Source organism: Macaca nemestrina, chromosome 11, assembly GCF_043159975.1.
Source record: "Macaca nemestrina isolate mMacNem1 chromosome 11, mMacNem.hap1, whole genome shotgun sequence".
Classification (NCBI taxonomy): domain Eukaryota; kingdom Metazoa; phylum Chordata; class Mammalia; order Primates; family Cercopithecidae; genus Macaca; species Macaca nemestrina.
In genome coordinates, this window is record NC_092135.1 from 99,492,147 (window position 1) to 99,506,969 (window position 14,823).

At 34.9% G+C, this 14,823-nt stretch overlaps 1 protein-coding gene across 10 annotated transcripts in view; it reads right to left on the bottom strand.

The window, feature by feature from the left end:
- Window positions 1-14,823, bottom strand: part of LOC105468098 (C2 calcium dependent domain containing 6) — a 176,309-nt gene that overhangs the window by 98,100 nt on the left and 63,386 nt on the right. For 6 of the 10 annotated variants that reach the window (XM_071073183.1, XM_071073185.1, XM_071073186.1 and 3 more), the window contains exons 11-13: window positions 14,469-14,547; window positions 5,576-5,622; window positions 4,162-4,461 (exon numbers count right to left, since the gene is read on the bottom strand). In XM_071073183.1, the coding sequence (XP_070929284.1) occupies window positions 4,162-4,461; window positions 5,576-5,622; window positions 14,469-14,547 (426 nt within the window). Of the gene's footprint in view, window positions 1-3,878; window positions 4,462-5,575; window positions 5,623-12,713; window positions 12,838-14,468; window positions 14,548-14,823 lie in introns of those variants that run through there. The other 4 variants (XM_071073184.1, XM_071073190.1, XM_071073189.1 and 1 more) reach the window with 3 other exon arrangements.

The following is a 14,823-nucleotide window of genomic DNA, read 5'->3' on the forward strand; positions in this document are numbered from 1 at the left end:
TTGAATACAGAATTAACAAGACTTGATGGTGGACTGGATATAAGAGATGAGAGAAACCACAATATCAAGGTTGACTCCTACGGTATTGGTCTTAATAGTTTAGAGGTGCCATTTATAAGAATATAAACTCCACAAGAACATTTATTTTTGTATTTTTTGAATATAAGCTCCACAGGAACATTTATTTTTGTCTTTTATGTTCAACAACACATTTCATTGACCTAGAAATAATGCCTGGAATGTTTATATGCTGAAAAGATTAAATGAATAGGGAACATTAAGAGGAGGGAATCTAAGTTAGTGGAGGTGAAAATTAAGAATTCAGTCTTCATCATGTTAAGTTTGACATTTCTATAAGATATCTAAGTGAAGTAAGTTTTTACATATACACTCCGGGAGTTCATGGAAGAGCCCCAAGATGTGGGAGTTATTCATTTACAAATTATATTTAAAGTTACAGGGCTGAATGAATAACCTAGAAAGGTTAGAGAAAAAATAAAATACAAGGACTGGGTGTGAGACAATCTTACATTTAGAAATTGGAAGAGGAGACCTCCCCAGCAAAGAGTAGCCAATGAAGAAGGAAGAAAACTAGGCGAATGTAATATTACAAAAGGCCAGTGAAAAATATCAGTTTCAAGACAAAAAAGGTAGAATTATTTTTTCAAATGTGGCTAAGTAGTCACAGAGATGAGGACTGAGAACTGATAACCACATCTGGTAATATAGAAGTCACTGGAGACTCAGTTGTGGGTTCATAGGAATGTGTTTCAGGGTTAAGATGACAAGGGTATGGCTGTAAGATCTGTTAAGACCTCAAAAAGATTTAAGGTGGTGACTCATAGGCCTACTCAGCTAGGCAAAAATTATTTTAAGAATCTTAAGTAGCAACTTAGGCCTTCTTTGCCAGACAAGGGCACTTCTAAATTTCTTAAGGACATTTTTGCCACAGCACCCTGACTCTCAGCCCAAGGAAACAGGGGCCTGACTTGAAGATATTTAGAAGTGTAACATTTGACTAATTTAGATCTTAATTTGATACACAGGAAGCCCACAAAATCTATAAGAGAATAATAGCATCTTGGACTGAAAGGAACAGGGGTAGTTTAGAAAGAAAAGATACATATGAGAAATTTCAGTCTTCAATGAAAGCAAAAATGAAAAGACACATTTGAACTTTCAACTTCCCACACACAGAACATGGGCTGCAACTACAAACAAAAGTATTTCTTATGGAAAAAGGATTATTCAAAGGGTAAGGCTAAAACGTGAGGGCAAGGCCAAGAACTTCAGAATTACTATGGTCAACTGACTGATGTATGCCTCATGTTTTCCCTCCCTCTACCTTTATAACGGAAGTGTCTGTTCCAATTTTCCTGTTGTTGGCTTATCATTGTATGTAGGGGACAGATAACTGGTCTCTTCAATTCATAGATTTTAAGTTTGAGAGGAGTCATACCTAAGGAGCCTCACCCACATGAACCTTAGTTAGATAATAAAATTTTGTAGTTCAAGCCTGAGCTTGATACAGTAATAGCATGACATTGAGGATCTTGGGAGTGAAGTGAGTATACTTTGCATGTAGGAGGAATATGACTTACTTGGAACTTAGTTAATCTCCAAATATGGTCCCTGATGTACAACTCCTCCCAAGATTCATGCCCTTCTGTAGTCCCCTCCCATACTGAATCAGGACTGAGCATAGGACTTGCTGTAATCAGGGATTGCATTGGGAGTTATACCTGATGTAAATGATGAGTTGATGGGTGCTGACGAGTTGATGGGTGCAGCACAGCAACATGACACAAGTATACATATGTAACAAACCTGCACGTTATGCACATGTACCCTAGAACTTAAAGTATAATAATAATAAAAAATAAATAAATAAATAAAATAAAAATAAAATAAAATAAATAAATAAATAAATAAAGAAGGTAGTGAGGGTGACCCTGTGCTCATCCCAAGCCTATGTCTTAAGAGGACCTGAAGTTTCTGTTTTTGCATTTTGGAAGCCTTGAGCTGCCACATAAAAAGCTCAGCAGCCTTGTTAGACAGATTATATAGAAAGACCACAACAAGAAGCCCCATGGAGAGAGAGAAGGATAATTCCCAAGATTACATGGAAAGAAAGATCTATATATTATCTATCTATCTATCTAATCTGAGGTGTGTGTATATATATACACACACACACATATACACACACATATATATGTGAGACAGAAAGAAGGAAACAGACACATCAAACCAGATGTTCTTGCATCCCAGCTGAGCCCAGCCTTAACAGCTATTCAAGGTGTCAGACATGTAAGTGAGTGATCATGAGTGTTCCAGATCAATCAAGCTCCTAGATAACTGTAAGTCCATCTAACATCCAACATTAAGTGGAGCAGAAGGACTGCCCAACAAGCAAGTCAACCCCCCAGTATCTTGAGAGATAATAAAATGTTTTTTTTCAATCCACTTGGTTTTGGAGTGGTTTGTTATACAGCAATAAATAACTTACTTATCAAGTGAAAATTGAATATTTTGGAAGTCAGATTGAATGTAATACATAAATTAAAAGGTAAACTACAAACTATGTGCCTATACAAGTGGTTAATACCTTGAAAATCAAAAGAGCTCATTATAAAACCTAAACAAAAGCCCCAAGTCTTCAAAAGAAAAAAATGGACAAAGGACATGATCTGTCTACTCATAGGAGGGAAAACCAAAATGACTAATGAGCAAGAAAAAGTGTTAATCATTATTTAAAAGACCATTAATACTCAAATACTGTTGGTAAGAATGTAAAGTGGTACAGTCTTTCTGGAGAGCAATTTGTTAGCATGCCATTTCTGTAAATACATTAGGAGATAATCACAGATCCACAGATCCAAATAAATAAGAAAAAGAATGTTAATTTCAAACTTAATGTCCAGCAATATGAAAACTGTTTAAAAACTTATGAATATTAATATTTGAGGACATTCTACATCTTGCAAATTTTTAATAAAATTCAGGTGGCATGCATGTAAAGTCAAAAAATAAAAATTATATGTCTATTTTGATTCAAGCTTTTAAAATTCATGAAAGATATATGTATATATGCATAAGAAAGACTAAAAATAAAATTGTTAAATGTAGCAGTAGAATTATAACTGCTTTTATTTTCTCTTTTACATTTCTCTCCATTTTCTAAATTTTCTGTGACTGTGCATTGCTTTCAGAACATTTAGAAAAAACAAGAATGTTATTTTTAAGTTGTATTAATTAAGCTATTGACATAGGTAACTGAGAATAATTCCCAGTTAAAATTATACCTTTTGAAATTTGGGAAAGAATTTAGAAATGACCTAGTCTGATCTACCATTCAAATAATGAGAGAAATAGATCTAGAGACTTAGATGCCCAAGCTAGTATTTAGAAGCATAATCTTACTTAGAACTCAAATTCTTTATCTTCTGACCTATGTATCTTTTTATATCATTTGATGAACTACCTGTAATAGTGATTCCAATAAGATATAAAGATGTAAGTAGAATGTTGTCATTTTGAGAAAGTCTAGAATTTGATGTACCTTTAAATTCACACTCTTATTCTCATTTTAAACTATAAAATTATTTGTAATAAGGAGAACATATGCTATTTCCCATAATATAATAGTTGTATTAAGAATTTCCACTGAAATAACTTCCCAGGCTTTTACATTTCCTTTGAATTTACATTTTGTTATTGTTGTTACACTTTCAGCTGAATTACCAACCCATGAGATTAATTTGTATTACTGGCATCTCAAATCACTTTGCTTTTCTTGAAAGTTTTTTATCCATATTTCTTGATTGACATAAGTAAAGTAGGAATATTTAATATACTTAGACACATTTCCACTTGGAGACATTTGAAGGCATTTTCAATTTATTTGTATTTAATTTTTTTAAATAGATTATTTTGTGTCCCTAGTCTTACACTTCTAATATAAGGGCAGACACCTTGAGCTCAAGGCCTTCTTTTGGGTCTTGGCTTTGAAAGCTACCTTTTAATTTTTAATCTGGTGGAAACTAAGCCTGTGTTCTTCCTTTCAGCTAAGTTAAGACTGTTGTTTTGCCAGCTAATTTCTGTTGGAGATGAAACTAAGTTCCTTCTCTTTGGATTTATACAGATACTCCTGAAATTTACCTCTGATAGAGATGAGTCTGTTTTTAAAATGCTTGGATAGTTATCTTTTAATTTTACTTCTGATGGAAAAAACACATTTTTCATTTTTCTGTCTGGCATGCTTTCTGATTGACGTTCACCTAAAGGTGGTACTCTGCCTGCTTTTATTATTTCCTGGTTAGAAATAGTGCACAATGAGTGTACTTCTGTGGGTGAAGGTGTTGATTCATCACTTTTAGAAGTATCAGCAGTTGAATTATCTTGGTCCAATTGGTCCAAAGTTGGTACAGTCAGGCCTTTCTCAGAATCATTATCCAGTAACTAGAAAATACAGCAATAAAACAAACTACCAATTAATCATTATTGACTGGAAAAGTTTACAAATTAAGAAAATGACTCAAAATCAATTGTACTCTTATCCTTTATCATAACAAATTACCATTATTATTTATAAATTTTAAATTCCTTAATAAACATGTGAAATTCTTTACTTGCCTGAAACCATGGACTGTAGAATACTATCCATAAATATGATAAAGCAGTGGTTCTCATATATCCAAATCTATAAATCAGCAACATCTCAAAATAAAAAATCTGAGGGTCTGACATTCTACTATTATTATACTGCCACCAATATATCATGAAACAAAGGAAATTTTAATAGCAAAACGCACAAGGAATGATATCATAAATCACAACTATATAAGAAAATAAAGAGAATATTAATAGCACCACAGTACAAAGAACAATATTGTAAAATAAAGGATGGCCTGTTAAACTAAATAAATTTAGCCTTATGAAAAATTCTCTATATTATCTTCTTTTACTCTCCTTGAACTGGGGAAAATAGCAATACATAATGACTCTTCAATTGGCATTTGGGAGCCACTGACCCAGAAATGGAAATCATTAAATCCTATTTGTCAAGCAGTAAGTGAACATTTTACTCTTCATTGGTTTACATGGGGATTCACTGCTTTACGGAATGAATACCTTACGTAAATTTAGCTGAAAAGCAAGTTATATTATGTAAACTCTATGTTTTGTTTATTTCTATTATAAACTATAGAATACTATTTTCTGTGCAAAGTTTACAATATGATAAAAGATTTTGGTGAGAAAGAGTAAAAACTGCAGTTAGGTCTATGGCATTTATTTCTAAGATCTTATGTAGAACTTCATGCTTTTTTCTTGTTTCTCCTTCATCTCTTCCTCAACACATTTTGTCCCCATCTTCATATTTTTAAATGTTACTATTTTATGCAGAAGGCTCTTTCAAGAGTGTAACTATACAGATATTGCCATAATAGAAACCGTAAAACAACTGAGTAACTTCTCAGATGCCTTTCTCTACCTAAAATATTTCTCCATTTATAAATATTTTATCCCTTTATAAAATAATGACTATTAAAAGTTCTCTTCCAATTTCCCTTACCTCATTTGGAGTGGTTTCAGCTTCCTCATTTACAAGAGGGATATCTGCTTAAAAATTAAAGGGGGTATTTTATTTTACGTAAAAACAATAAACATATGTATGCACATTGATAAAATACTATTACATTTTTTTCTCACTAAAAACAAAGAGCAACTTAAATCAAAGCAGCTATCCAAACATAAACACTACTTACTATAAACAAGCTGATGAATCTCTGGGAAGATGGGGGAGTGGTAAATGATAACATTTCAGATGCGTAAATACAAGACACAAACACAGGTACATGCTATATTTTTTTTTAAGTTGAGAGGAAATAAATTCCAGATGATAAGTGATGGGACCAGGATCGGAAGAAGAGACTAGAATAAGGGTGTATGAAATTAGGCAAAATAGGACCATTCAAAGAAGGCTGGTTGAAATACTTGTAAAATTTTCCTAGAAATATAAGGAATACATATTTAGCATGTAAAAAGGGAAAACCTAAAAGGGACAAAAAGAAAATAAATAACTGAGGCAGAATTCTAGCAAAAAAATTTGCCATGGTCACAACTACATGACTTTGTTCAGCTCTTTTTTTTTTCTTTTCTTTTAATTGTGGTAAGAACAATTCACATGAGACCTATCCTCTTAACAAATTTTCTAGTGTAAAGCACAGTAATGTTAACTATCAGCACAATGTTGTAAAGCAGATCTCTAGAACTTCATCATCTTGCAAAACTTAAACTTTATATTTGTTGAAAAGCAATTCCCTATTTGCCCCTCCCCCTAGCCTCAGGCAACCAGCATTCTACTCTGACTATTTCATATACCTCACATACGTGGCATCATGCAATATTTGTCTTTCTGTGACTGGCTTATTTCACTTAGTATAATGTCCTCAAGGTCCATCCACGTTGTCACATATGGCAGGATTTCCTTCTTTTTAAATGCTGAATGATATCCCATTGTATGTACACAGGCATATCTCTTTTTATTGCTCTTCTCAGATACTGTGTTTTGTACAAATTGAAGGTCTGCGGCAACCTTGCATTGAGCAAGACTATCAGTGCCATGTTTCCAAAAGTATGTGTTCACTTTGTGTCTCTGCATCACATTTTGGTAATCCTCAAAATATTTCAAACTTTTTCATTATTATAATATCTTTTATGGTACTCTATGACCAGTGATCTTTGATGTTACTGTTGTAATTGTTGAGGGGCACCACAAACCACACCCATCTAAGATAGCAAACTTTTAAAAAAAATTTAACTTTTAAATTCAATTGTACATGTGCAGGTTTGTTACATAGGTAAACTTTTGTCATGGGGGTTTGTTGTACAGATTATTTCATCACCAGGTATTAAGCCTAGTATCCATTAGTTATTTTTCCTGATCCTCTGCCTCCTCCTACCCTCCACTCTCTGATAGGCCCCAGTGTGTGTTGTTCCCCTCTATGTGTCCATGTGCTCTCATCATTTAGCTCCTACTTATAAGTGAGACCATGTGGTATTTAGTTTTCTGTTCCTGCATTTGTTTGCTAAGGATAATGGTCTCCAGTTCCATCTATGCTCCTGGAAAGGACATGATCTCATTCTTTTTATGGCTGCATAGTATTCTATGGTGTATATGTACTACATTTTCTTTATCCAGTCTACCATTGATGGGCATTTAGCTTGATTCCATATCTTTGCTATTGTGAATGGTACTGCAATGAACATACCCGGGCATGTGTCCTTATAAAAGAATGATTTCGATTCCTTTGGGTATATACCCAGTAATGAGATTGCTGGGTCAAATGGCATTTCTGTCTTTAGGTCTTTGAGGAATCACCACACTGTCTTCCACAGTAGTTGAACTAATTTACACTCCCACCAACAGTGTATAAGCATTCCTTTTTCTCTGCAACCTTGCTGGCATCTGTTATTTTTTGACTTTTTAATAATAGCTATTCTGACTGGTGTGAGATGGTATCTCATTATGGTTTTGATTAGCATTTCTCTAATGATCAGTGATGTTGAGCATTTTTTCATATACCTGTTGGCCACATGTGTGTCTTCTTTTGAAAAGTGTCTGTTCATGTCCTTTGCCCACTGTTTAACGAGGTTTTGTTTTTTTTCTTTCTTTTTTTTTTTTTTTTTTGTAAATTTGTTTAAGTTCCTTATAAATGCTGGATATTAGACTTTTGTAAGATGGCAAACTTAATTTATAAATGTTGTGTGTGTTCTAACTATGCCACTGACCAGCTGTTCCCCCATCTTTCTTCCACTCCTTGGCCTCTCTATTCCCTGAGACACAACAATATTGAAAGTAGGCCATTAATAACCCCAAAATGAATCTGAGTGTTCAAGTGAAAGAAGATTTGCACATCCCTCACTTTAAATCAAAAGCTAGAAATGATTAAGCTTACTGAGGAAGGCATGTTGAAAGCTGAGACAGGCCAAAAGCTAGGCCTCTTGCACTAAACAGCCCAGCTGTGAATGCAAAGGAAAAAATTCTTGAAGGAAACTAGAAGTGCTATTCCATACACAAATAAGAAAGCAAAACAGCTTATTGCAGATATGGAGAAAATTTTAATGGTCCGGATAGAAGATTAAACCAGCCACAAACAGTCCCTTAAGCCAAAGCCTAATCCAAAGAAAGCTCCTAACTCTCTTCAATCCAATGCAAGCTGAGAGAGGTGAGGTGGCTGCAGAAGAAAACCTTGAAGATAGCAAAGGTTGGTTCATGAGGTTTAAGGAAAGACAGTATCTTTGTAACACAAAAGTGCAAGGTAAAGCAGCCAAGTGCTGATGTAGAAGCTGCAGCGAGTTACCCAGAAGATCTAGCTAAGATAACTGATGAAAGTGGCTACACTAAATAGGTTTTTATTGTAGATGAAATAGCCTTATGCTGGAAGAAGATGTCATCTAGGACTTTCATAGCTAGAGAGGAGAACTCAATGCCTAACTTCAATGCTTCAAAGGATAGGCCAACTCTCTTGTTAGAGGCTATTGCAGCTGCTGACTTTAAATTGAAGCCAATGCTCATTTACCATTCTAAAAATCCTAGGGCCCTTAACATTTATGTCAAGTCTACTCTGCCTGTGCTCTATAAATGGAACAACAAAGCATGGATGACTGCGGATCTGTTTGCAGCATGGTTTACTGAATATTTTAAGCTCGCTGTTGAGACTTACTATTCAGAAAAAAGATGCCTTTCAAAATATTACTGCTCAGTGACAATGCAACTGGTCATCCAAGAGCTCTGATGGAAATGTCTGAGGACATTAACGTTGTTTTCATGCCTGCTAACACAGATCCATTCTGCAGCTCACAGATCAAGGAGTAATTTCAACTTCCAAGTCCTCTTATTTCAGAAATACATTTTATAAGGCTTTAGCTGCCCTCCATAATTCCTCTGAGGGATCTTGGCGAAGTAAATAGAAAACCTTCTGCAAAGGATTCACCATTCTAGATGCCATTAAGAGCATTTGTGCTTCAGGAGAGGAGCTCAAAACATCAACAGGAATTTGGAAGAAGTTGATTACGACCCTCATGGATGACTTTAAGATGTTCAGTGAAACTTCAGTAGAGAAAGTAACTGCAGATGTGATGAAAATAGCAAGAGAGCTATAATTAGAAGTGAAGCCTGAAGATGTGAGTAAATTGCTACAATCTCATTATAAAACTTGAATGGATGAGGAATTGCTTCTTATGGATGAGCAAAGAAAGTGGTTTCTTGAGATGGAATCTACTGCCGCAGATGCTGTGAACACTGCTAAAATGACAACAAAGGATTTAGAATTCTATATAAACTTAGTTGACAAAGCAGCAGCAGGGTTTAAGAGGACTGACTCCAATTTTGAAAGAAGTTCTACTGTGGGTAAAATGCTATCAAACAGCATCACATACTACAGAGAAATCCTTAATGAAAGGAAGAGCCAACTGATGCAGCAAAATTCATTGTTGTCTTATTTTTTAAAATTGCCACAGCCACCCCAACCTTCAGCAACTACCACCTTGACCAGTCCCAGCCATTAAGATCAAGGCAAGACCCTCCAGCAGCAAAAATATTGCAACTCACTGAAGACTCAGATGATCATATATAAAAATATATATATAATTTACAAGAAAACCCAAACAACCTCATATATGTGTATATATATGTGTGTATATATATGTGTGTGTGTGTGTGTATATATATATATATATATATATATGAGATGGAGTCTCATCTCACTGTGTTGTCCAGGCTGGATGCAGTGGCGTGATCTCAGCTGACTGCAACCTCCACCTCCCGGGTTCAAGAGATTCTCATGTCTCAGCAGCCTCCTAAGTAGCTGGGACGACAGGTGTGAGCCACCACGCCTGGCTAATTTTTGTATTTTTAGTAGAGATAGGGTCTCACCATGTTGGCCAGGCTGGTCTTGAACTCCTGACCTCAGGTGATCTGCCCACCTCGGTCTCCCAAAGTGCTGGGATTACAAGCTTGAGCCACAGCACCTGGCCTCTCTCTCTATTTTTTGAGATAGGGTCTTGCTCTGCCACCCAGGCTGAAGTGTAGTGGCATGATCCTACCTGATGCACCCCACCCTTGAAGTCTTGGGTTCAAGCAATCCTCCTGCCTTGGCCTCCCAGAGTACTGGTATTATATGCATGAGCCACTGTGCCCAGCCAGCAATTAAGTATTTTTAAATTAAGTCATGTATATTGATTTTTTATATAATGCTATTGCATACTTTATTTAATACACAATAGTACAGTGTAAATATAATGTTTATATGCCCTAGGAAACAAAAAAAAAATCATATGACTTGCTTTATTGTGGTGGTCTAGAACTGAACCTGCAATGTCTCTGAATTATGTGTGTATACCACATTTTCTTTATCCATTCATCTATGACATTTAGGTTGTTTCTACATCTTGACTATAGTAAGTAACATGGCAATAAACATAGGAGTGCAAATACTGCTTTGAGATACTGATTTCAATTCTTTTGGATAGACACCCAGAAGTGAAATGGCAGGATCATATGATTTATCTATTTGTCATTTTTTTGAGTAACCTCCACGCTGTTTTCAAAAGCAGTTGCATCATTTTACATTCCCCCAACAGTGTACTAGGGTTCGAATTTCTTCACATCCTTGCCAACACTTGTTGACTTCTTGACTTTTCAGTAATAGCCATCCTAACAGGTGTCGTATCTCATTATGATTTTGATTTGTATTTCCCTGATGATTAATGATGATGAGCACCTTTTCATACACCCATTGGACATTTGTAATGTCTTCTTTGGATAAATATGTATTCAAGTGCTCAGTCCACTTTTTAAAAATTTTTTTGCTATTGAGTTGAAAAAGTTCCTTATATGTTTTGGAATACTAGCCCTTTATCAAATATATGGTTCGCAAATATATTCCCTCATTCTGTAGGTTTCTTCTTCACTCTGTTGTTTCCTTTACTGTGTAGAAGCTTTTTAATTTGATATAGCCCCACTGTCTGTTTTTGCTTTTGTTGCCTGTGCCTTTGGTGTCTTATCCAATAAATTATTGCCAACACCAATGTCAATGAGATTTTCCCCTATGTTTTCTTCTAGGAGTTTTACAGTTTCCAGTCTTACATTTAAGTCATTAATCCATTGAGAGCTGATTTTTGTTTATGGTGTTAAGCAAAAGTCTAATTTCAATTCTTTTGCATTTGAATATCCAGTTTTCCCAACACCATTTGCTGAAAAGACTATTCTTTCCTTATTGTGTATTCTTGGCACACTTCTCAAAGATCAGTTCATCACATTTACATGGGTTTATTTCTAGGCTCCCTCTTCTATTCTGTTGGTCTATATGTCTATCTTTATGACACTCCATGCTATTTTAATTACTATATTTTTGTAATATATTTTGAAATCAGAATGTGTGATATCTCCAGACTTGTTCTTCTTTCTCAAGATTATTTTGACTATCCAGAGTCTTCTGTGGTTCCATATAAATTTTGGGATTGCTTTTTCTACTTCTGTTAAAAATACCATTAGAATTTTGATAGAGATTGCACTGAATCTGTAGACTGCTTTGGGTAGTATGAACATTTTCACAGTATTAAATCTTCAAACTCAAGAAAACAGGATATCTTTCCCTTTATTTTCTTTTTCATTATCAATGTTTTTTAGTTTTCAGTGTGCAAGGTCTTTCACCTCCTTTGAAAAGTTTATTCCTAATTATTTTATTCTTTCTGACGCTATTGTAAACTGGAATTATTTTCTTGATTTCTTTTTTGGGTAGTTCATTGTTAGTATATAGAAACACAACTGATTTTTCTGTGTTGGTTTTATCTCCTGCAACTTTACTGAATTCATTTATTGGTTCTAACAGGTCTTTTTGTATGGAGTCTACAGAATTTTCTGTATGTAAGATCCTGCCATCTGCAAAGATCATTTTACTTCTTCCTTTCTGATTTGGATACTTTCTATTTTTTTTCTTGCCTGATTGCTCTGACTAGGATTTCTAGTACTATGTTTAACAGAAGGGGCAGAATGAACATCCTTGAGCTGTTTCTGATCTTAGAGGAAAAGTGTTCAGTTTTTCACTGTTGAGTATGGTATTTGCTACAGGCTTTTCATTTATAGCCTTTCTTATTAATATATTGAGCTACTTTATTACTATATCTAGTTTTTTGAAGGTGTTTATCCTAAAAGGCTGTTGAAGTTTGTCAAATACTTTTTCACATCTGTTGAAATAATCATGTGGTTTTTAATCCTACATACGGTCGATGTAGTGTATCACATTAATTGATTTCTGTATGATGAAACATCCTTGCATCCTGGAGTTAAATTCCATTTGCTCCTTTTAATATGCTGTTGAATTCAGTCTGTCAGTATTTTGTTGAGTAGTTTTGAATCTATATTTATTGAGAATAAAAGACGACACACGAGAAGCAAAGAGAAAGGAACCAAAGCATATCAATACAAAAACATCAATGAAACACAAGGAAAGATGGCATGACAGAAAAAGATAGGCAAAAGTATTACAAGACAGACAGAAACAATGTAAAAAATGGCAATAGTAAGTCCTTAATAATTCAATAATTCTTTAAATGTAAATGAATTAAACTCCCCAGTTGAAAGACACAGAGTAGCAGAATAGACATAAAAACAAGACTCAAGTGTATTTTATGTAGAGGAGACTCACTTTGGGTTTAAGGACACACATAGGCTGAAAGTGAAGGAATGCAAAAAGATATTCCATGAAACTGGAAACCAAAAAAGAGCAGGAGTGGCCATATTCACATAAAAAATAGACTTCAAGTCAAAAACTGTAAAAAGATGCAAAAATGGCATTATATGATGATAAAGGATCAATACATCAAGAGGATATAACCATTGTAAATATATATGCAACCAATCTTTGAGTAAGTGGAAAAAAAAGTAAAAGAAAAAAAGACAGCTACCACCAGTGATTGAAAAAGTTACCCTCCATTCTTCCGGTGATATTGAAGAGAGGAACTATGATTATCCTATATCTAAAACTTGAATGTTTCAGGTAAAGAGTTAGCTAAAGAGGTAGTATCTCTGCTAGGCTGGTAGATTCCTAGAAGTTAGGAAATGAATCTTTCAAAAGCCTGATATAGCCAGAGAATTAGAAGTGGAGAGGAAAGAGACGATTAATGTGTGACAAAAGTCTTAAAACAGTAAGTCATTATTCCATTCCATGCCTGCAGAATCCAAGACTTTACATTATATTATTATGTATTTTAAAGTGTAGTACTATACTTTAACTTGCTTTCTTAGTGAATTTAAGAGATTTTTAAAAGACTGCATTAACAGTCCATTTATTAAATCTCTTACTGATACTTTACGATAAATTCTCAAATGTAACGCTAATCTAATTTCCTCTCCTTCTTCCTCTGCCACACTTTTTCACACACACACACACACACACACTCCTCTGCATAAACACACTCCTCTACATAAAAGAGACCAATAGCTCTATTGTTCACAATCTCTAATAAAAATGCCTTTTCACAGGTCATAGTTAATATTTTAACTTTTTTCTCATTCTTAAAAAAATAAAAGAGCATTGGCCAAGCGTGGTGGCTTATGCATGTAATCCCAGCACTTTGGGAATTCAAGGCAGGAAGATTGCTTGAGCTCAGAAGTTTGAGACCAGTCTGGACAATACGGCAAAATCCTTTCTCTACAAAAAAAAAAATACAAAAATTAGCTAGGCATAGTGGCATGTGCCTGTAGTGTCAGCTACTTGGGAGGCTAAGGTGGGAAGACTGGTTGAACCCGGGAGATTAAGGCTGCAGTGAGCTGTGGTTGTGCGACTGTACTCCAGGCTGAGTGGCAGAACTAGACCCTGTCTCAGATGATAATAACAATAATAATAATAATAATAATAATAATAATATTTAAAAATAAAATAAAGCAGCATTAAAACTTCCTTTTTTTTTTTTTTTGAGATGGAGTCTCACTCTGTTGCCCAGGCTGGAGTGCCGTGACGAGATCTCGGCTTACTGCAACCTCCGCCCTCCGAGTTCAAGTGATTCTTCTGCCTCAGCCTCCCAAGCAGCTGGGATTACAGGCGCCTGCCACCACGCCTGGCTAATTTTTTGTATTTTCAGTAGAGACAGGGTTTCACCATCTTGGCCAGGCTGGTCTTGAACTCCTGACCTCATGATCCACCTGCCTCAGCCTCCCAAAGTGCTGGGATTACAGGCGTGAGCCACTGTGCTGGGCCTTAAAACTTTTTAATATTCTTAATAGGGTCTAACACTTTTCTTTAAAATTATCACACCTACCATATGCCGAAACCAGTGAAATGCATATTTATTTCCTAACAAAAAAGAAATCTACTTAAAGCATATTACTAATTGTCTTTTTGTGATATGATCACTTTGATTTCAATTATCTTAATAATAAAAAATTCAAATTAGTTTCTTACCTACTCCTGCAACATTTTCAAGCTTCTCTTTAGATTGATTACTTTTCGGGTTTTCAGATGCCTCATCCACATTAGTTTCCTAGAAGCAAAAAAAAAAAAGAAAAGAAAAGAAAATATATTGGGGAAAATATTTGAAGAACTAAAACATTTTCCTCTGCCTTCATAACCACTTTTAATACAATACACCTTCCTCCACACCCAAATTTACAGAAGACAAGAAGGAGATGGGTTTGTGAGAAAAGCAATTCAAACAGCAGTATTTTAAGGAGCCGCATACTCTGACTAGGAGTTGATGTTCCAAAGAAAGGGTATCCAAGAATGGACGGAGTATTTGAATGATGGATGTAGGAGATAA